Below are 24638 nucleotides of genomic sequence, written 5' to 3'. Positions count from 1 at the left end.
TTTTTTCTCGTAAAATTTTTCTTTCTTAGTAATTGCCTTGTTTTTTCATTTTCTAAGTTTTCTATGTCACTATTGGTAATTCTCTCTAAGCTTTCTTCCAGAATTATAAAGCCCATCTGAATACTATTTTTCTCATAATCAATTATATTAGGTAATCTATTAGTTCAATCCCCCATGACTACCTCCCCTTTGAGACATTCCTCTCACAACTTTTAAGGTTGTTTTATTTATCCTCAACTCTGAAATTTTATGATAATGTGTTCTGGTGTGTGTTTTTCTTTCCATTCACTGTGCTGGGTACTTGGTGGGCCCTTTCAATCTGGAAACTGTTTTTCCCAGTTTGGCAACTACCACATTTGCTTTTCTCACTTCATCCTCTCTCTAAATTTATACTATTTTTTTGCTAATTCATTTGAGAATGAGTTATAGACATCGTTACATTTCACTTCTACATTATTCATTAGCATGTATCTCCTAAAAACAAGAATATTTTCATACTGACTAGAATACAAATATTATCACACCCAAGAAATTTATCTAACATATAATCCATAGTCAGATTTCACCTACTGTCCCAATAATAGATCCTTTATATACATATTCTTCCACCCAGAATCCAATCGGGATCAATACATTGAATTTATAAGTTTTCGAGTCTGTGTTAGGTATGTGTTACACTGACATTTCTAAAATATCCAGGTGCATTTTTTAAAGAACGCCATTTAAGTTGTTTTTGTTTAGTTGTTCCTGATTATTAGATTCAGGCTAAACATTTTTGGTAGAAATACAATATAGGTGATGATGTGCCCTACTGCATCAGATCAGGAGGTACACAATGTCAATTTACTCCACAATTAATAATATTAAGTTTGATCATTTGGTTAAGGGAATTACATTTCTCTACTTTAAAGGTAATTTTTCTCTTTGAAATTAATAAGTAATCTATGGGTTACATTTTCAAACTGTGTAAATATTCCATTCCCCAATAATTTTTTCACCATTTGGTTTTAGCAACCAGCGATGATCCTTACCTGCAGTCATTATTACAATGGTAGTTGCAAAATATGACTTTTTTCTAAATTCATCATTCCTTCTACAAGTGTTAGTTGGCATTCTTCTTAAAGAAGAGCTTTCCCTTTCCCCATACTTTTGTATTGTTGTGAAATTATAGGTTGTTTTTTTTTTTAAAGATTTTATTTATTTATTTGACAGAGAGAGACACAGCGAGAGAGGGAACACAAGCAGGGGGAGTGGGAGAGGGAGAAGCAGGCTTCCCATGGAGCAGGGAGCCTCATGTGGGGCTCGATCCCAGGACCCTGGGATCATGACCTGAGCCAAAGGCAGACAATGACTGAGTCACCCAGGCGCCCCTATAGGTTAGTTTTTTATTGAACATATCGTAATTCATGAGTATCATTTTTTTTTTTTTTTAGTGTTCGATTTATCCCACATTGGGCCAGTGGGAGCCCACAAAAAAATGGTTCTTGTGTCTTTGTGATAGGTATTCATTAGTTTTCTCACTCCAGATACTGAATCAGTCATTTATTCAAAGAATTTTGGTTCCTTTTAGTGAGGAAGAGTATTTAGTGCTCAAGATCTATGTGCTAGTTATACTTATTACTACTGGAATTTCACCGCTTCTAGGCCTTTTCACTGAAAAGTTAGGAACTTTATCATCTTGAATTCATACTGATAATTCTGTTCCAATATAACATCACAAGGTTGCTCCTCTTCTTCTTGCATTCCATTATTTTTATCTTGACCACTGTTTTACAACATGGATATATTTACTCATATGCTCACTTTTAAAATATATAGAAAACAATTTCAAATAGGCTACTTCCATACTACTACTAACAACAAAATTAGGTTCAAATTTTGATTTATTTTTGTCCTTATATTCCACTAAGGGTAAATAACCAGAGTAATGTGTTCAACAGTTACTTGGATTTTCTTCTGCATGTTTTGTTATCAATTTGTTATGCAGTTAGTTTCACTTCTTTCTGTTTGTAATCACTTTTTGCTTTTCCCCATCCTTGCTGACTTTCAAAATTTTAAATATATAAAAAATTACCATGGTTCAAAAGTAAAAATAATAAAGTAGCTAAGATGGTAGAGTATGAGGACTGTAGGCTTGCTGCATCCCTCAAACACAGCTAGATAAATATCAACTCATTCTGAATACCCAAGAAATTGATCTGAGGACTGACAGAACAAACTGCACAACTAGAGGGAGAGAGGAGGCCACATCGTGGTAGATAGGAGATACAGAGACCTGGTTTGGGGAAGAAATGGATCATGGGTGCTGCAGAGGGGAAGGCACCCAGGTTGCAGAGGGAGGCGAGAGAGAGAAAGAGAGAGAGAGAGAAGCACAGAGGGGATCACACAATGAAAACACTTCCCAAACCCATTAACTGAGAAACTGACAGGATGATTTTCATGAGTTTTCTTCAACTAGCAGGGCTCAAAGACTGAAGTTCCTGGCATGGCTGATATAGAACCCTGAGGGTGCTGCAGTTATCCTGTAGAGAAGGCAGGAAGGTAAACTGGGGTCAGATGGCATGATCTGAGGATCTCCTGAGACACACTGGAGCACATCTGAGAAAGGTGTCATTGCCCCTCTGGGGACAAAGGAGCCAGTGGGCAACATTTCCATCCCCCACCCCTAAGAATAGGTGCAAATACATCTGCTGAGGACAGCGAAACTAGACACTGGCTGCTTAGTGAGCTCTGCTCCAAATTCCACACTCCTGAGGTCTGGTGAGACTGCCCTTCTGGGTCAAACCTGCAGCACCCCCAGACCAGCACAGGTCCCCAGCATATCAGGTCCCTAAAGATTAGAATTTTGAAACTCAGCCAGCTTGGCTGGGGAAGAGCCCAAAGTTCACAATGCACTGCAAAACAGGCAGGCAAGAAATCCAGACACAGACAGTGAAAAAACAATAATCTAAAACACACTTAGTGTGCATGAAGGGACTTTATTTGCTCCTCTGGGAGTGCTTCCCTGATGAACTGCCCTCTCAGGGGACACAGGAACTGGCTGGTGCCACTTCCCTCCACTGGCCTTCAGCATAAACTAATACCTTCAGTAAATGGAAGAGTGACAACACAGGCTGCTTAATTGCTTACACCAACCCTGCCCTTCTGCTCTCTACTGGTATTGCTTCTCTCAGGCAAGCGTGCCTGAGAACCAGCACAGCGGGCTCCTCCCCCAGAAAACCAGCACAAACCCCCACAGGCACCATATCTACTGACCACAGACTTCTGCAAATCTTCAGCTCTAGTGGAAATGGCACCAGGTCTTTTTAAACAAGCAGACAAGAGCACAACTAGTTAAAACTCGCCACACTCTGGCCAAGGTCCAGACACTACTCACTGCAGGCAAGGAGAAACTCTGCAGAGTACTGATCTGAGGGATAGAGCAGCCATAACACAGCACAGACTGCACACAGCAGACAGCAGAGACACTTCCTGAAGCGACAGGCCCTGGACATTATACAACCTCTTCTTCATAAAGTCATTACTCTCAAGAGCAGGAAACATAACAGGCTTTCCTAACACAGGGAAGAAAGTAGATACCTCAGCCAAGACTGAGGAATTCATCACAAAAGAAAGAACAAGGTCATGGCCAGGGATCTAAACAAAATACATGTAAGTAACATGCCTGACCCATAAATTAAAGCAACAATCTTAAGGATACTAGCTGGGCTTGAGAAAAGCATAGAAGAGACCAGGGAGCTTTACCACAGAGATACAAGAGCTTAAAAACAATCATGCCAAATGAAAAATGCAATAACTGAGATTCAAAACTGACTGGATGCAATGACCACATGAAAGGAAGAAGAAAAGAAACGAGTAAGTGATATACAAGATACAATTATGGAAAATAAGGAAGCTGATAAAAAGGGGGGAAAAATCTAGGGACACGAAAGTAGACTAAAGGAACTCAGTGACTCCATGAAACATAATTACATTTGTATCACAGGAGTCCCTGAAGAAGAGAGAAAAGGGGACAGAAGGTTAATTCGAGGACATTAGAGCTGAAAAATTATAATCTGGGGAAGGAAACAGACTTCCAAGTCCAGGAGGCACAGAGAACTCCCATCAAAATCAACAAAAGCAGGCCAACATCAAGACATACTGTAGTTAAATTAACAAAAAAGCAGAGATATAGAAAAAAATCCTAAAAGTAGCAAGACAAAAGGAGTACCTAACTTAAGAGGGAAGACAAACTATATTAGCAGCAGACCTGTTCATAAAAATTTAGCAGGCCGGAAGAGAGAGGCATGATATATTCAATGTGCTGAATGGGAAAAATATGCAGGTAAGAATATTCTATACAGCAAGGCTGTCATTCAGAATAGAAAGAGAGATAGAGTTCCCCAGACAAACAGAAACTAAAGGATTTCATGACCACTAAACCATCCCTGCAAGAAATATTAAAGGGAAATTTTTGAGTGGGAAAGAAAGACCAAAACTGACAAAGACTAGAGAGTAACACAGAAAATCTCAAGAAACAATGACAAAACAAGTAATAGAATGGCACTAAATTCATATCTAACAATAATTACTCTGAATGTAAATGGACTAAATGCTCCAATCAAAAGACATATGGTGTCAGACTGGATAAAAAAAAAAATAAGACCCATCTATATGCTGCCTAGAACAGACTCATTTTAGATCTAAAGGCACCTGCAGATTCAAAGTGAGGGGATGAAGAAATATTTACCATGCAAACGGACTTCAAGAAAAGCCAGAGTAGTAATATTTATAACAGACAAATTAGACTTTAAACCAAAAACTGTAACAAGAGATGAAGAAGGGCATTATATAATAAAAAAAAAGGGTCTATCCAGTAAGATCTCCCCCACCTTGGAAGCATTCAAATACATAAAACAATTAATAAAAAACATAAAGGAACTCATTGATAATACAAAAACAGTAGGGCATGCTTATATCAAGGGACAGATCATCTAAGCAGAAAAATCAATAAGGAAACAATGACTTTGAAGACACACTGGACTAGATGGACTTAACAGATAGATTCAGAACATTTCACCTTAAGCAGCAGAATACACATTCTTTTCAAATACACATGGGATTCTCCAGAACATATCACATACTGGTCACAAATCAAGCCTCAACAAGTACAAAAAGAATGAAATCATACCATGCATACTTTCTGACCACAATGCTATGATCTTGAAATCAACCACAAGATAAAATTTGAGAAAAACCACAAACACTGGAAGGTAAATAACATGCTACTAAACAATGAATGGGTCAACCAGAAAATAAAAGAAATTAGGAAAAAACACAAAACAAATGAAAATGAAAACATGGCAGTCCATAACATCTGGGATGCAGCAAAAACAGTCATAAGAGGGAGTATATAGCAATACAGGCCTACCTCAAGTAGAAAGATATCCAATATGCAACCTAACCTTACATATAAAAGAGCTAGAAAAAGAACAACAGTGATGAAAACTGGGTGTTATATGCAACTAATGAATCAGTGAACATTACATCAAAAACTAAATACATTGGCTAATTGAATTTAAATTAAAAAAATAAAAAAAAAGAACAACAAATGAAGGCTAATGCCAGCAGAAGACATGAAATAGTAAGATTAGAGCAGAAATACATAATATAGGAATCAAAAAAACAGCAGACAGATCAATGAAACCAGGACCTGGTTCTCTGAAAAAATTAACGAAATTGGTAACCCCCTGGCTAGATTTATAAAAAAGAAAAGAGAAAGGACCCAAATAAATAAAATCACAAAAGATAGAGGAGAACTTACAAACAATAATACAAAAATACAAATATAAGATAATATTATGAAAAATTATATGCCAACAAATTGAGTAACCTGGAAGAAATGGATAAATTGCTAAAATCATATAAACTACCAAAACTGAAACAAAAAGAAACAGAAACCTTGAACCAGTGAAGAAACTGAATCAGTAATAAAAAATCTGCCAACAAACAAGACCATGGCGAGATGGCTTCACAGGGGAATGCTAGCAAATCTTTAAAGAAAAGTTAATACCTATTCTTATTAGAAATGGAAGGAAAACTTCCACTCATCCTACGAGGCCCACATTATTCTGATTCCAAAATCAAAGACTCCACTAAAAATGAGAACTATAGGCCAATATCCCTGATGGACATAGATGCAAAAATTCTCAATAAAATACTAGCAAATCGAATACAGCAGTATAGGAAAAGAATCATTCACCATGATCAAGTGGGATTTATTCCTGCGCTACAGGAATGGTTCAATATTTGCAAATCACTCAATGTGATATACCACAGTAATAAAAAAGAGGGTAAGAACCATATGATCCTCTCAATAGATGCAGAAAAAACACTTGACAACACACAGCATCCATTCTTGATTAAAAACCGTAAACAACAGAGGGACAGAGGGAACATACCTTGACATCATAAAGGCCATATAGGAAAGACTCACATCTAATATCATCCTCAGTGGAGAAAAACTGACTGCTTTTCGTTTATAATCAGGAAAAAGACAAGGATGTCCACTCTCACCTCTTTTATTTAACATAGTACTGGAAGTACCAGCCTCAGCAATCAGACAACAAAAAGAAATAAAAGGCATCCAAATCAGCAAAGAAGTCAAACTTTCACTATTTGCAGATGACATGATACTCCATATAAAAAAACCAAAAGACTCCACCAAAAAATTGCTAGAACTCATACATGCATTCTGTCCAGGTGCAGGATACAGAATCAACATACGGAAATCTGTTGCATTTCTATACACCTATAATAAAACAGCAGAAAGAAAAATCAAGAAATCAATCACATTTACAATTATATCAAAAACCATAAGACACCTAGGAATAAACCTAAACAAAGAGGTAAAAGATCTGTACTATGAAAACTTAAAAAACACTATGAAAGAAACTGAAGATGACACCAAAAAAGGGAAAAACATTCTACGTTCATGGACTGGAAGAACAAACACTGTTGAAATGTCTATACTACCCAAAGCAATCTATACATTTAATGCAATCCCTATCAAAATACCAACAGCATTTTTCACAGAGCTAGAACAAATAATCTTAAAATTTGTATGGAAAAACAAAAGACCCCAAAATGCCAAAGCAACTTTGAAAAAGAAAAACAAAGTTGGAGGCATCACAATTCCGGACTTGAAGTTATTTGAAGTAATCAGGACAGTATAGTATTGGCACAAAAACAGACACATAGATCAATGGAAGAGAATAGAAAACCCAGAAATGGACCCACAAATATATGGTCAACTCATGTTCAACAACACAGGAAAGAATGTCCAAAGGGACAGATAGTCTCTTCAAGATATGGTGTTGGAAAAATTGGACAGCAACATGCAAGAGAATGAAACTGGACCACTTTCTTACATCATACACAAAAATAAATTCAAAATGGATGAAAGATCTAAATGTGAGACAGAAAACCATCAAATTCGTAGAGGAGAAAACAGGCAGTAACCTGACATCAGCTGCAGCAACTTCATACTTGGTATTTCTCCAGAGGCAAGGAAAACAAAAGCAATAATAAACTATTGGGACTTTTCCTGCCACTTTATTGAATTCATGTATGAATTCTAGCAACTTTGGGGTGGAGTCTTTTGGGTTTTCCACATAAAGTGTCATGTCATCTGCAAAGAGTGAGTGTTTGACTTCCTTGCCAATTCGGATGTCTTTATTTGTTTGTGTTGTCTGATTGCTGAGACCAGGACTTCTAGTACTGTGCTGGACAGCAGTGGTGATAGTGGACATTCCTGCCGTGTTCCTGACCTTATGGGAAAAGCTCTGTTTTTCCCCACTGAGAATCATATTCACTGTGGATTTTTCATAGATGGCTTTTATGATATTGAGGTATGTTCCCTCTATCCCTTCACTGTGGAGAATTTATATATATATATATATATATTTATTTATTTATTTGACACAGAGAGACACAGTGAGAGAGGGAACACAAGCAGGGGGAGTGGGAGAAGGAGAAGGAGGCCTCCCGCCAAGCAGGGAGCCCAATGCGGGGCTCGATCCCAGGGCCCTGGGACCATGACCTGAGCCGAAGGCAGACGCTTAACGACTGAGCCACCTAGGAACCCCCACTGTGAAGAGTTTTAATCAAAGGATGCTGTAGTTTCTCAAATACTTTTTCTACGTCTATTGAGAGGATCATATGGTTCTTCTCTTTTATTTATGTAGTGTATCACACTGATCGCTTTGTGGATGTTGAACAACCCTTGCAGCCCAGAAATAAATCCCACTTAATCCTGATGAATAATCCTTTTAATGTAATGTTGGATCCTATTGGCTGGTATTTTGGTGAGAATTTTTGCATCCATGCTCATCAGGGACGTTGGTCTGTTTTCTCCTTTTTACTGGGGTCTTTGCCTGGTTTTGGGATCAGGGTAATGCTGGCCTCACAGAATGAGTTTGAAAGCTTTCCTTACATTTTGATTTTTTGAAACAGCTTAAGAAGAATAGGTATTAATTCTTCTTTAAATGTTTGGTAGAATTCCCATGGGAAGCCATCTGGCCTTGGACTCTTGTTTGTTGGGAGATTTTTTATTACTGCTTCAATTTCCTTGCTGGTTACGGGTCTGTTCAGGTTTTCCATTTCTTCCTGGTTCAGTTTTGGTAGTTTATATGTCTCTAGAATGCATCCATTTCTTCCAGACTGCCTGATTTGTTGGCATATTCAGTAAAGTGGCAGGATATAAAATCAATGCACAGAAATCAGTTGCATTTCTATACACCAAGACAGATGAAAGAGAAATTAAGGAGTCAATCCCGTTTACAACTGCACCCCAAACCGTAAGATACCTAGAAATAAATCTAACCAAAGAGGCAAAGAATCTGTACTCAGAAAATTATAGAATACTCATGAAAGAAATTGAGGAAGACACAAAGAAATGGAAAAACGGTCCATGCTCATGGATTGGAAGAACAAATACTGTGAAAATGTCTATGCTACCTAGAACAATCTACACATTTAATGCAATCCCTTTCTAAATGCCACCTACTTTTTTCAAAGAAATGGAAGAAATATTCCTAAAATTTGTACAGAACCAGAAAAGACCCCGAATAGCCAGAGGAATGTTGAAAAAGAATAGCAAAGCTGGTGGCATCACAATTCCGGACTTCAAGCTCTATTACCAAGCTGTAATCATCAAGACAGTGTGGTACTGGCACAAAAACAGACACATAGATCCATGGAACAGAATAGAGAGCCCAGAAATGGAACCTCAACTCTATGGTCAACTGATCTTCGACAAAGCAGGAAAGAATGTCCAATGGAAAAAAGACGGTCTCTTCAACAAATGGTGTTGGGAAAATTGGACAGCCACATGCAGAAGAATGAAACTGGACCATTTCCTTACACCACAAACAAAAACAGACTCAAAATGAATCAAAGACTTAAATGTGAGACAGGAATCCATCAAAATCCTTGAGAACACACACAGCAACCTCTTTGACGTCAGCCGCAGCAACTTCTTCCTAGAAATATCGCTGAAGGCCAGGGAAACAAGGGCAAAAATGAACTATTGGGACTTCATCAAGATAAAAAATTTTTGCACAGCAAAGGGAACAGTGTGACAAAACCAAAAGACAATGAACAGAATGGGAGAAGATACTTGCAAATGACATATCAATAAAGGGCTATTATCCAAAATCTATAAAGAATTTATCAAACTCAACACCCAAAGAACAAATACTCCAATCAAGAAATGGGCAGAAGACATGAACAGACATTTCGGCAAAGAAGACATCCAAATGGCCAACAGACACATGAAAACGTGCTCAGCATCACTTGGCATCAGGAAAATACAAATCAAAACCACAGTGAGATACCGTAACCTTACACTAGTCAGACTGGCTAAAATTAACAAGTCAGGAAAGGACAGATGTTGGCGAGGATGAGGAGAAAGGGGAACCCTCCTACACTGTTGGTGGGAATGCAAGCTGGTACAGCCACTCTGGAACACAGTATGGAGGCTACTCAGAAAGTTGAAAATAGAGCTACCTACAACCTAGGAATTGCACAACTAGGCATTTATCCAAAGGACACAAACATAGTGATTTGAAGGGGCACCTGCACCCCAATGTTTATAGGTGCAATATCCACAATAGCCAAACTATGGAAAGAGCCCAGATGTCCACTGACAGATGAATGGATAAAGACGGTGTGGTATATATATACACAATGGAGTATTTCTCAGCCATCAAAAATTGAAATCGTGGCATTTGCAATGACGTGGATGGAACTACAGGGTATTATGCTAAGCAAAATATGTCAATCAGAGAAAGACAATTATCATATGATCTCACTGGTATGTGGACTTTAAGAAACAAAACAGAGGATCATAGGGGAAGAGAAGAAAAAATAAAACAAGACGAAACCAGAGAGGGAGACAAACCATAAGAGACTCTTAACCTTAGGATACAAACTGAAGTTTGCTGGAGGGGAGAGAAGTTAGCAGGATAGGGTAATTGGGTGATGGACATTGGGGAGAGTATGTGTTGTAATGAGCACTGTATTATATAAGACTGATGAATCACAGACCTGTACCCCTGAAACAAATAATACATTATATGTTAAAAAATAAATAAACTATTGGGACTTTTCAAGATAAAAAGCTTCTGCACAGTGAAGGAAACAAATGACAAGACTAAAAGGCAGGGGCGCCTGGGTGGCTCAGTCGGTTAAGCATCTGCCTTCGGCTCAGGTCATGATCCCAGGGTCCTGGGATCGAGCCCCGCATTGGGCTCTCTGCTCGGCGGGAAGCCTGCTTCTCCCTCTCCCACTCCACCTGCTTGTGATCCTTCTCTCACTGTCTCTCTTTCAAAAATAAATAAATAAAATCTTAAAAAAAAAAAGACTAAAAGGCAACCTCCAAAATGGGAGAAGGTATTTGCAAATGACATACCTGATAAAGGGGTATGTATCCAAAATCTATAAAGAACTTAACAAATTCAACACCCAAGAAACAAATATCCAGTTAAAAAATGGGCAGAAGATGTGAACAGACATTTTTCCAAAGAAGATGTCCAGATGGCTAACAGGTGCATGAAAAGATGCTCAACATCTCTCACCACAAGGGAAATACAAATCAAAACGATGGTGATATACCATCTCACACCTATCAGGATGGGTATAATTAACACAAGAAACAAAAGGCACTGGCGAGGGTGTGGAGAAAAAGGAAGCCTCTTACACTGTTGGTGGGAATGCAAACTGGTTCAGCCATTCTGGAAAACAGTAGCAGGGTTCTGCAAAAAGTTAAAAAGAGAACTATCCTACCTTCCAGCAATTCCACTTGTAGGTGTTTACTGAAAGGATACAAAAATACAGATTCAAAGGTGTACATGCACCCCGATGTTTAAAGCAGCAGTATCAACAACAGCCAAACTATGAGAAGAGTACAAATGCCCACTGACTGATGAATGGATTATGAAGATGTGGTATGCACATGGGCATTGCACATGCGCGCGTGTGCACACACACACACACGCACACACGCACACACGCGCGCGCACACACACACACACACACACACTGGAATATTACTTAGCCATCAAAAATAATGAAATCCTGCCATTTGCAAGGGTGTGGATGGAGGTAGAGGGTATTATGCTAAGCAAAATAAGTCAGTCAGAGAAAGACAAATACCATATGATTTCACTTGCATGTAGAATTTAAGATAGAAAACAGATGAACATGGGGGGGAAGTGACAAATCATAAAACAGACTCTTAACTATAGAGAACAAACTGAGAGATGTTGGAGGGGAGGTGGGTGGGGGGATGGGTATTAAGAAGGGCACTTGTGATGAGCACTGGGTGCTGTGATGAATCACTAAATTCTATCCTTGAAACTAATATCACACTCTACGGTAAGTGGAATTTAAAAACTTGAAAGTAAAAAAATACATATATAAAAAAGTGTAAACAGGAAAGTCATGTTCCCTTTCCTATCTCTTCTACTTCTTTCTATCCCCATTCCACAAGCAGTCAATTTCTTTAGTTTCTAGTTTATGCTTCCTGAGTTTGTTGTTATTTTCTCTTTTGCTAATAGTTCTTTTTATTTGGCATTGATACAGAAAAATGAAAGGCTTTAGTATATTTTATGTTAATCAAACTGTTAAACACTGTTCTGAATTGCCTTAGTATTGTAATAATTAATATACATGATCATACCTCTGAGCCAGTGAAAGACTGTGAATCATCAAATATTAAATTCTTTCCAGCTCAATTTAGGACAATACAATTTTTTGTAATTTTTTATTGAAATATAATTGACATACAATGTTGTATTACTTTCAGGTGTATGACATAGTGATTAGACGATTGTATACATTATTCAGTGCTGGTCACGGTAATGTAGTCATCATCTGTCACCATAAGGCATTATTATAATATTACTGACAATATTACTTACGCTGTACTTTTCATCTCCGTGACTTATTTATTTTGTAAGTGGAAGTCTGTACCTCTTAATTAGAGAATAAACTGGTAGTTGCCAGAGGGAAGGTGGATGAGAGAATGGGCAAAATGAAGTGGATTAAGAGGTACAAACTCTTAAGTTTCTTTTTTACAAAAATAAGTAAATATAACATATTACTGTTTTTCCCCATCCTCCTTGCAAACAGCAGCATACAATAGGTTGTGAATTGTTCTTTCTTTCATTTAACAATGTATCTGGAACTCATGCCATATAAAACTCCCTTTACTCTTTTTTCTTAACAGCATTTGTCCTTATTTTAGAAATGCTTCATTTTCCATGACCTGTGATATTAATTATATAAGTTGCCTTATGCTCTTTGCATTGTCTACATTTTCTACTGAGTTCCTTTTTTTTCTGCTTGTTTAAGAGGTCTTCCTTTATTATGCACTGACACTTAATAATGGAGCATTAGAAAACTGCCTGGAAACTCTACGTGCATGGGAATGGGATTTTCAACTGTGGGGTTTCACTGAAGGATGATCATATGGATCCATGGTCATTTTGCTGGGGTCTCCAAATACAAATATCTTTTTTCTGGGGCTACTTGTGTTTTCTGCAGAGAATTCTTCAATTATCTCCTGATGAAGGAAGGAGTGGTGATAGTAGAAATAAATAAATGGTTAGCAAGGTTCTTGGAGCCAGTGGCAGAAGAGGCTCTATTGTCTTCTTTTTTGGTGTGTTTTGATTTCCAGTTAATCTTCCCCAACTTTGTTCATGTGCTTGATAGTTTCCTGTCTAGAGCCTCTTTGACTCCATTTCCTGAGAAGTCAACCTACAGCCTCTTGCCAAGGCTGGGGAGCAGTAATCACCAGGTTGTGGGGGTAAGGAGGGACCTTGAGAATTCTATTTCTTATGTAGATGTAACATTAATACTACAAGGCACTGCTGACAGAACACATGAGATCACATAAGTTTCACTAGAAAAGGAAAGCCTCTGATCTTCATAATCAAGCAAATACAGAATTATCAAATTATAAACATAAAGATATTTTAGATACATGTGCTATAATTATTAATAAATTAGTTCCAATTATAATCCAAACTTCAAGTGGCAATGTTGTGATATAACTGTAGATACTGTCAACCTCATGGCATGAGACAAGAACACACAAGCTTGTTCAAGTACTTTTACTATTTTATAAGAAAAGACTATCTGCATGCCTGCATACAATGGAAAGGTTAGTAAAAAAGCTCCAAGAGCAGATTTTATTTCAGATTCTGTCTTTTTAATTTTTTTCCTCCAAGTTTTTATTTAAATTCCAGTTAGTTAACACATAGTATAATGTTAGTTTCTGGTGTAGAATTCAGTGATTCATCACGTACATACAACACCCAGTGCTTATCACAACAACTGCCCTCTTTTGAACATCAATTGGATAATAAAGTATATTTACAACATTTCATATTTAAGGCATTCTGGTATATAATCATACTGAAAACAATTAGTTTATTTTCTAATGAATGTAAGCACTATGAAAAAACCAACAAAAAGATCTAAGGTTGCTAAAGTACACACAGGTAAGACTATATAACTATATGTATGTATATAAAATATATATATACATACACATACACACCACTTTATACGAGGTGTGAAAAATTCTCTCTCAATAACTCAATATAGAAAGCACATGGGAATGCTTTTTCTCTCTCAACATCCAGTATTCAGGCTTTCAAAATGATAAAGAACTGAAGGTTTATTTATTAGAAGGGAAACATAATCATAGAAAAGGCTAAATGGAAGGTGAAAAACTGAACAATATTAGAAATAACCAAGTACTAGGATATGGGAAAATATATCCTTACAAAGAATGGAGAAAAGGAAAATTATCACAATTTTTAAATCTACCAATCACTATAGTGGTATTCTGAGTTGATCAGAACAATTAGATAGTACTCTCTTACAGTAAATCCCTCAGAAGGGATAAAGCAGGCTATCCATTTTCTTACTTTCCCCAGCAGGAAAAAAATGAAAATAATCATGTTTGCAAGTGACTATTTTATGGTAATTTTCTTTTAGACATCAAGGGTATGTGCAGATATTAGAAAAAATAAAAATACAAAATACAAAAACAATAATGAACAATGATTCTGTACAGAGCAAAAAAACTGAATGCAAAAAATTATTTTTTGTGTATATATATATATATATACTCTCTAAAACCTGATTCTTTCGTATGAGGCTTTAAGGCTTTCCTGATATGTTTGCTTTTAATACTTCAATGAGAAGTGAGTTAATAGTTTATTTCTTCTTGGAAGAAAAATGCCTTTGTTTTCCCATCAAAAGGAAGTAAAAATGAAGTCCTATCAGGATTCAATCTCATTTAAAGAACACAAATTCTGCATTTTTCTTTAGAAACAATATTTAAGTTGTTTGTGTTTGTGACAATTTCCAATGTTCTTCACGTACTAAACTTTTTTCTAATTGAACTGCAACTAAGATACAGTGTTAGATTCGTAAAAGTTTCAGGTTTAAAATACAATTATTCAACAATTCTATAAATTTCCCAGTGCTCATCAAGTGAAGTGTACTCTTATTCTCCTTTATCCTCTATCCATTCCCCCACACACCACCCCTCTGACAACCACCAACTTGTTCTCTGTATTTAAAGGGTCTTTTTGTGTCCCTTTTTCTTTGTTCGTTTGAACTGTTTCCTAAATTCCACATGAGTGAAATGGTATCTGACTGATATCACTCATCATTATACCCTCTAGGTTCATGCATGTTGCTGCAAATGTCAAGATTTCATTTTTTTTATGGCCAGGTAATACTCTTCCTTATCCATTCACCTATGGATGGACACTTGAGATGCTTCCATATCTTGGCTATTGTAAATAATGCTGCAATAAACATAGGCGTGCATGTATCTTTGCAAGTTAGCAGTTTCATTTTCTTTGGGTAAATACCCAGTAGTGGAATTACCTATTTTCAAATTTTTGAAGAACCTCCAGTTTGTTTTCCACAGTGGCTGCACCAATTTACATTCCCAGCAACAGTGCATGAGGGTTCCTTTTTTTCTGTATCATCATCAACATTTCTTATTTCTTGTGTATTTCATTTTAGCCATTCTGAAAGGTATAAAGTGATATCTCTTTGTGGTTTTAATTTGCATTTCCCTCATGATTACTTATGGTGAGCATCTTTTCATGTGTTTGTTGGCCATCTATATGGCTTCTCTGGAAAAATGTATATTCAAGTCCTCTGCCCATTTTTTTTAAATCAGATTATTTGTTTTTTTGGGTGTTGAGTAGTGTAAGTTCTTCATATATTTTGGATATTAAGCCCTTATCAAATATATCATTTTACAAATATCTTCTCCCATTCAATAGGTTGCCTTGTAGTTCTGTTGATGGTTTCTGTCATGCAAAAGCGTTTCCATTTGGTGTACTCACAACAGTCTAATTTTGCCTTATTCTCCCTTGCCTGAAAAGACTTACCTAAAAAAATATGTTTCTATAGTCAATGTCAAAGAAATTATTGCCTATGTTTTCTTCTAGGATTTTTACAGTTTCAGGTCTCACATTTAGGTCTTTAATCCATTTTAAGTTTATTTTTGTGTATAGTGTAAGAAAGTGATCTAGTTTCATTCGTTTGCATGTAGCTGTTCAGTGTTCCCAGCACCATTTGTTGAACAGACTCTTTCCTCACTGTATATTCTTGCCTCCTCTGTCATAGATTAATAGACCATATAAGTGTGTGTTCTTTTCTAGACTCTCTATTCTCCTCCATTGATCTATGTGTCTATTTTTGTGCCAGTACCATACTTACCACAGCTTTATATCTTGAAATCAGGGATTCTGATACATCCTGCTTTGTTCTTCTTTTTTGGATTGCTTTGGCTATGTGAGGTCTTTTGCGGTTCTATCCAAATTTTAAAATTATTTGTTACAGTTCTGAGAAACATGTTGTTGGTATTTTAAAGGGATTACACTGAATCCGTATAGATTGCTTTGGGTAGTATAGACCCTTCACCAATATTAATTCTTCTAATTCATGAACAAGAAATACCTATCTGTGTCATCTTCAATTTCTTTCATCAATATTTTATAGTTTCCATGGTATGGAACTTTCATCTCCTTAAATTTATTCCGAAGTATTTTATTAATTTTGGTACAAGTGTAAGCGAGATTGTTTTAATTTCTCTTTCTGCTTCTTCATTATCAGTGTGTAGAAATGCAGTAGATTTCTGTACATTAATCTTGTAACCTGTGACTTTACTGATTCATTTCTATGAAAAATTTTACTTCTTCCTTATGAATTTGGATGCCTTTTATTTCTTTTTCTTGTCTCATTGCTGCAGCTAGGATTCCTAGTACTCTATTAAATAAAAGTGAAAGTTGACATTCTTGTCTTGCTCCTGTTAAGAGGAAAAGCTGTTTTTCACCACTGAGTATGATGTGAGCTGTGGGTTTTCCGTATATGGCCTGATGATGTTGAAGTATGTTTGCTTCAAACCTACTTTGTTGAAAATTTTTATCATGAATGGACGCTGTACTTTGCAAATGATTTTCCTGCATCTATTGAGAATAACATACGGTTTTGTTCTTTTCTCTTACTGATATGACCTATTATATTAATTGATTTACAAATACTGAATCACCCCCTTGCATCCTGGGAATAAATCCCACGTGACTGTGGTGAATGATTTTTTTAAATTTATTGTTGGATTCGGTTGGCTAATACTTTGTTGAGGATTTTTGTATCTATATTCATCAGAGATAGTGGCCTGTAGTTTGCTTTTTTTGTAATATCTTTATGTGGTTTTGGTATCAGGGTAATGCTGGCCTCACAGAATGAATTTGGAAGCTTTCCTTCCTCATCTATTTCTTGGAATAGTTTGAGAAGAATAGGTATTAACTTTTATTTAAATGTTTGGCAGAATTCACCTGTGAAGCCATATGGTCCTGGACTTTTGTTTGTTGGGAGTTTTTTGATTACTGATTCAATATCATTTCTAGTAATTGGTTTGTTCAAATTTTCTATTATGTCCTGATTCCGTTTTGGAAGGTTATATATTTCTATAATTTATCCATTTCTTTTAGCTGTCCAAATTGTTGGCATAGTTTTTCATAGTATTCTCCTATCATCTTTTGTATTTCAGTGTTCTCAGCTGTTATTTCTTCTCCATTTCTGAATTTGAGTCCTCTCTCTCTCGGTAAGTCTGGCTAAAGGTTTATCAATTTTGTTGGTCTTTTCAAACAATCAGCTCCTGGTTTCACTGATCTATTCTATTTTGTGTTTTTTTAGTCCCTATTTCATTCATTTTTGCTCTAATCTTTATTATTTTCTTCCTTCTACTGACTTTGGGCTTTTTTGTTGTTGTTCTTTCTTTTCTAGCCCCTTTAGGTGTAAGGTTAGGTTGTTTATTCAAGATTTTTCTCTCATGAGATAGGCCTATATTGGTATAATCTTCATCTTAGAACACTTTTTGCTGCATCTCAATGACTTAGAACCATTTTATTTTCATTTTCATTTGTCTCCATGTATTTTTGATTTCTTCTAATTCTTTGTTGAGTTTGTGTTTTTTTCCATATTTTTCTCACAATTGATTTTTAGTTTTATATCTTTTTGTTTGGGAATGATGCTTGATGTGGTTTTATCTTCTTAAATTCAGAGACTTGTTTTGTGCCCTAATATGAGATCTAGTCTGGAGAATGCTCTGTGTGCACTTAAAAATAAGTGTATACTGCTGTTTTTTTGACAGAATGTTCTGAATATATATGTTAATTTCATCTGGTCCAATTTGTCATTCAAAGTCACTTTATTTTCTGTATAGATGATGTAAGTGGGGTGTCAAAGTCAATTATTGTATTAATTTCTTCTTTTATGTCTGTTAACACATGATGTTTTTGGGTGCTCCCATGTTGGGTACACAAATATTTACAACTATTATATCTTCTTGCTGGCTTTTCCCCTTTATCATCATGTAGCGTCCTTGTCTCATTACAATATTTGTTTTAATGCGTGTTTTGTGCAATAGAAGTATTGCTCTCCTGGCTTTCTTTTCACTTCTACTTACATGGTAAATGTTTGTGTCCTTCCTTTCAATCTCCATGTGTCTTTAGGTCTGAACTGAGTCTCATGTAGGTAGCACTTAGATGGCGCTTGTATTTTTTAACCATTCAGTCATCCTATGTGTTTTTTTCCTCCTATATGTTTTGATTGGAGCATTTAGTCCATTGACAGTCAAAGTAATTAATGATAGGTATGTAGTTATTGCCATTTTGTAACTTGTTTTATGGTTGTTTTTGTAGTTCTTTTCTTTCCTCCCATCTTCCCCTTTCCCTTGTGATTTGATGGCTTTCTTCAGTGTTATGCTTGGATTACGTTCTCTTTACTTTTTGTGTATCTACCACAGGTTTTTGCTTTGTGGTTACCATTAAGTTCATATATAATATTTTATGTATATAACAGTCTATGTTAGGTTGATGGTCAGTTAAGTTTGAAGTCATTTTTTTAAGATTTTATTTATTTATTTGAGAGAGAATGAGATAGAGAGAGAGAGCATGAAGAGGGGGGAAGGTCAGAGGGAGAAGCAGACTCCCCGCTGAGCAGGGAGCCCGATGTGGGACTCGATCCCAGGACTCCAGGATCATGACCTGAGCCTAAGGCAGTCGCTTAACCAACTGAGCCACACAGGTGCCCCTGAAGTCATTTTTAAAGTAGTAAAATTTTACTTCTCCCACATTTTATGTATATCATACTTTACATCTTTTTATGAATCTCTTGATTACTTTTATAGATATAATTTGTTTTTCTGCTTTAACCTCCATACTGGTTTTATAAGTGATTAATTCACCATTTTTATTATACGTTTGCATTTACCTGTGAAATTTTTTCCTTTCATAATTTTCTTACTCCTAATTATTGCCTTTTCTTTCCAAAGATTTCCCTTTAATTTTTCTTGAAGGCTGGTTTAATGGTGATGAATTCCTTGAACTTTTATTTGCCTGGAAAACTCTTTATCTCTCTTTATATTCTGAAGATAGCCTTACTGTGTAGAGTATTCTTGGTTACAGGTTATTTTTCTGTTAGTAGTCTGAATATACCATGCCACCCCTGTCTGGCCTACGAAGTTTCTGCTGAAAAATCAGGTGAAAGCCTTAAGGGGTTTTCCTTGTATGTAACTGTTTTCTTTTCTCTTGATGCTTTTAACATTCTCTCTTTATCACTACTTTTTGCCATTTAGTTATTATGTGTCTTGGTGTGGACCTCCTTGGGTTGATTTTGTTGTGAGTTCTGTGTGCCTCCAGAATCTGGATGTCTGTTTCCTTCCGCAAGTTAGGGAAGTTTTCAGCTATTATTTCTTCAAACAAATTTTCTGCACCCTTCTCTCTCCTCCTTCTGGGATTGCTATAATGTGAATGTTATAATCCTTAATGATGTTCCTGGGTTCCCTTAATCTATTCTCATTTTTTATTATTCTTTATTCTTCTTGCTGTTCAGCTTGATTGCTTTTCATTACTCTGTCTTCTAGCTCACTGATCCATTCTTCTGTCTCCTCTAATTGCCACTGATTCCCTCTAGTGTAGTTTTTTCTTAAGATTTTATTTATTTGACACAGAGAGAGAGAGAGAGAGAGAGAGAGCACACAATCAGGGACAGCAGCAGAGGGAGAGGGAGAAGCAGGCTCTTCATTGAGCAGGAAGCCCAATGTGGGGCTCGATCCCAGGGATCATGACCTGAGCTGATGGCAGATGCTTAACTGACTGAGCCACCCAGGTGCCCCCACCTAGTGTATTTTTAATTTCAGTCATTAAGTTCTTCATCTCTCATTGCTTCTTTTTTATATTTTCTATCTCTTTATTAAAGGTTCATTGAAATTCTCCACTCTTCTGTCTAGTCCAGTGAGTATCTTTATGACCATTAATTTGAATTCTTTATCAGGCATATTGTTTATCTCTGTTTCAATTAGTTCTGTTGCTTTACTTTTGTCCCATTCTCTCATCTGGGACATATTCATCTGTCTCCTAATTTTGCCTCTTTGTGTTTGTTTCTATGTATTAGGAAATTCTGCTAAGTCTCCTGATCTTGAGAGTAGTGGCCTTATGAAGAAGAGGTCCTGTGGTGTCCTGTAGCATAATGTCCACTGTTCACCAGAACCAGGAACTTCAGGTGCATCATCTAGTGAGTTGTGTGTACCCTACTGGTGCAGCTAAGCTGTCATGCCTTCAGTCATTAGATGTAATGGTCCACTTTTCATGTTCTGGGTGTACCAGGCAGGGTTTGGTCCCTGTGCTGTTAGGGGAAGAGTCTGGGGCCACTGTGGGCTTATAATTCAGTAGTGTGAGCAGCCAAACCAGATGCCTATTCTCAGTCCTTTTGCCTGGGCTGCAGTCATATCAAATTGCAGGGTGCTCTCCCTCTGTTGCCCCCTGAGAGGCTTTCATTGGTGGGCGGGGCCTGTAGTCAAACCAGATGCCTGGCCCCAGTCCATCTGTTAGGGCTGCAGTAGCATCAACCTTCAGGGTGCTCTTCCTGCCTTTTCCTGACAGGCTTTTGATGGTGGGTGGGGCTAAGAGTCAGACCAGATGCCTGCCCAGTCTGTCTGCTATTGCCGCAGTTGCACTGCTGTATGTGGTTATCTTCTCCTCTCCTGTCTCCCCAGGACAGGAGTCACTTTGGAGTGGTACAGGTCCCTGCCGGGGCTGCTTGTAGTGTGTCTTAGCAGGAACTGCTTTGAAGGGATGCTTGCTAAGTGGGGCAGATCCCCCAGAATGCAGGATGTGGTGTACGTTGTGTTGGCAAGATAGGTGGAAGAGTGTTCCTGCTGATTCCTGCAACTGTCTAGCTATCTAGGCTGGGGGTGGGGGCAGAGAAATGGATGCCCACTAACTCTTCTGTTCTTAGAGAAATCTCCTAAAGATCTCTGCCCCTCCAGCACACATTCTGAGATTAGTAAATAAATGTCCTTCATGTGTACACCAGGCACTTTTCAAACTGCTGCTTCTATGCCATCTTGGTAGGTTTTTTTTTTTTTGGTTTTGCTGGCTCTTTAAGGCCAAGACTCAATTTCTGATTGCCCTGTGGGCCTCTCACAGCTAAGCCAGATGATTTTTAAAGCACCTGGCATTATGTTCCACTGACTGTAAAAACTCAGAAAGTTAAGCCCCATGACTTCTGAAAGCCTAATATTTTGGGGACTTCTCTTTCCAGTGTAGTTTCCCCCCGCCACCTAAGGTGCCTGGTGTGGGGTCTGCTCCTCTCCCTTTTCCATGCTTATGGTGTTCCTTCCATTCATGGTTAATCTCGGTGGGATTTTGGTTCCAAACTGTGTCTGTCCCTCCTACCCTTTTCAATGTGGCCTCCCGTCTGCAATAAACTGCAAAGTCTGTTCTGCCAGGGTGTTCTTGTGTTATTTGCACTGATGTGATTATCTAGATGTGTCTGTGGGACCAGGTGAGCTCAGGATCCTCCTATTCTGCCATCTTCCCCAAAATCCCCCACATACTAAACTTTAAAGTTAAATCTCTTACCTGATCCAAGACAATGATTTCGTCTGCATCAACCACTGTTGACAATCTGTGTGCAATGAAAATAGAAGTTCTGTGTTTCACTGCATCCTTCATTGCACTAAGAATAGTCTGCAAGTTTGACAAGAAGAGTAGGAAAAAAAGATCTATTAGGTAAATGCAAATTAAAATAATCATACATTTCTTAAAGGAACATATAAAATGCCAATGAATTTTTTATTTATTATTTTTTCAGGATTTTATTTATTTATTTAACAGAGAGAGAGAGACAGCAAGAGAGAGAGAACACAAGCAGGAGGAGTGGGAGAGGGAGAAGCAGGCTTCCCACGGAGCAGGGAGCCTGATGCAGGGCTCAATCCCAGGACCCCAGGATCATGACCTGAGCCGGAGGCAGATGCTTAATGGCTGAGCCACCCAGGCGCCCCTGAATTTTTTATTATATAAACTTTATATCACAATCATATTCGACCTAATCTAGTAATTACTAAGAGGAGAAAACTGATCAAAAAGGGAAGGCAAATATGACATTATCATGGAAAAATTTATCTTTTAGATAGGCAACATTTCTTTAAATTAGAAAGACTCGGAGAGGTAGATATTTCTATACTTAGAAATAAACAAACAATAATGATGAATCCAATGATATCAGGAACATAGCCAGGTATGATGTTTATCTGGCCAATGAGAACAAAAATAAAATGAGATGGGACTCAAGTGATAGGATGTAGAAAATTTCAAATCAATAGAAAGGAGATTCAAAGGGTACAAGAACATTTGCTTTTCATTAGTTCAAACTCAGAGGACTGAAAGGGCAACAAAGACAACTGTGTATGGTAACTTGAACAAACTTCCTTTTCAAAAGTGTTCTGACTTCTTTATCCATCATCAATTGATGTACAGTTGGGCTACTTCCATATCTTGGCTATTGTAAATAATGTTGCTATGCACACAGGAGTGCACGTATTACTTTGAATTGGTGTTTCTGTATTCTTTCGGTAAATACCCAGTAGCACAATCACTGGATCATACAGTTCTATCTTTAACTTTCTGAAGAGCCTCCATACTGTTCCCCAGAGTGACTACACCAGTTTGCATTCCCATCAACAGGGCACCAATGTTCCTTTTTCTGTACATCCTTGCCAACACCTGTTGTTTCTTGTGTTTTTGATTTTAGCCATTCTGACAGGTATGAGGTGAGATCTCGTAGTTCTGATTTGCATTTCCCTGATGCTGAGTGATGTTGAGCATCTTTTCATGCGTCTGTTTGCCATTTGGATGTATTCTTTGGAGAAATGTCTGTTTATGTTTTCTGCCCATTTTAAAAATTTATTAGAAAGTTTTTATTTAAACATACAATGAAAAATAATTCAGCCATAAAAATAAAAAAAGAATGAAATCCTGCCATTTGCAATGACATGCATGGAGGTAGAGAGTATAATGCTAAGTGAAATATGTTAGTCAGAAAAAAAAATACCATACAATTTCACTCATAAGAATAATTGAAGAGACAAAACAAACAAGAAAAGGAAAAAAGAAAAAATGAGACAGAGACAAATCAAGAAACAGACTCTTAAGTATAGAGAAGAAACGAATGGTTACCAGAGGGGAGATGGGTAGGAGGGCGGATGAAATAGGTAATGGGAATTAAGGAGTACAATTGTTGTGATAAGCACTGAATAATGTATGAAATTGTTGAATCACTATATTGTACAACTGAAACTAATATAACACTCTATGTTAACTATACTGGAACTAAAATAAAATTAAAAAAGAACAAAAACCCTTATATCATAATGAACTAAAAAAAAAAGAAAAACAGCAAGAGGATGGAAATGATTACACAGAGAGCAAAGCTGTCATTTTAGAAGACAGTGTGATAAAGCTGAGAATGAAATGTCTAGCTCCATTTCCCTTTGCCCCAGAAGCAAGGACAGCTTCCTCCCAACACCTCTGGCCTTTCCTGAACACAAGCATTCTACGCAGGGCACACTGAAATGGTGTGGGAATATCTTTGTCAAAATAATTCTGAAGAGTAAGTTTTCAGAATGCTCTTTTTCCTCCAAAATATCCAAGATCTGGAAGAAATAGGCCAACCTCCCCAGTTATAAACAGAGGGAATGACTCTGAGACACCGGCCCTGAATAGCCAACTGAATAAAGAGCAAAAGGAAGGAAATGGGGGGAAAAAGTATTCTGACTTCTTAATTAATTCTGGAAAACACTTTTTATTACAGTATAATTAACAGTGTTATATTAATTTCAGGTGTACAATATAATGATTCAATAATTTTATACATTACTCAGTGCTCATTATGATCAGTGTACTCTTCTTAATCCCCTTTATTTCACCCATCCTCCCACCAACCTCACCTTTGACAACCACCAATTTGTTCTCTGTATTTAAGAATCTGTTTGGAAAACACATTTTTGTTTACTGCCTTTAAAGTGTAAGAGAGTTGTATATATATTCAGCTATACTTAGAAAGCTGGGTCTAAGTATAGCTAGCAAGATGGAAATAGCAATGTGCAGTTGGGCATATACCCAATGGCTCCCTACAGATATTTCTAAACATTGCATTTATTAAAGGAATAAAATTATCAAGAGTAAATGGCTACCCAGTAAGGGAAGACCTTATAT

At 37.1% G+C, this 24638-nt stretch overlaps 1 protein-coding gene across 4 annotated transcripts in view; it reads right to left on the bottom strand.

Annotated features, from left to right (window-relative positions):
- ABCB7 (ATP binding cassette subfamily B member 7) overlaps positions 1-24638 on the bottom strand; it is a 161851-nt gene that overhangs the window by 3564 nt on the left and 133649 nt on the right. Inside the window, exons 15-16 of one of the 4 annotated variants that reach the window (XM_088028728.1) lie at positions 22005-22112; positions 6727-6790 (exon numbers count right to left, since the gene is read on the bottom strand). In XM_088028728.1, the coding sequence (XP_087884854.1) occupies positions 6727-6790; positions 22005-22112 (172 nt within the window). Of the gene's footprint in view, positions 1-6726; positions 6791-15155; positions 15597-19372; positions 20067-22004; positions 22113-24638 lie in introns of those variants that run through there. The other 3 variants (XM_028101442.2, XM_088028729.1, XM_028101441.2) reach the window with 3 other exon arrangements.

This window comes from Eumetopias jubatus, unplaced genomic scaffold (genome assembly GCF_037043125.1).
Source record: "Eumetopias jubatus isolate StellerSeaLion01/CBP00866 unplaced genomic scaffold, mEumJub1_p1.0 scaffold_11, whole genome shotgun sequence".
NCBI classification, from domain to species: Eukaryota; Metazoa; Chordata; class Mammalia; order Carnivora; family Otariidae; genus Eumetopias; species Eumetopias jubatus.
This window is presented reverse-complemented; position numbering and strand designations above follow the sequence as displayed.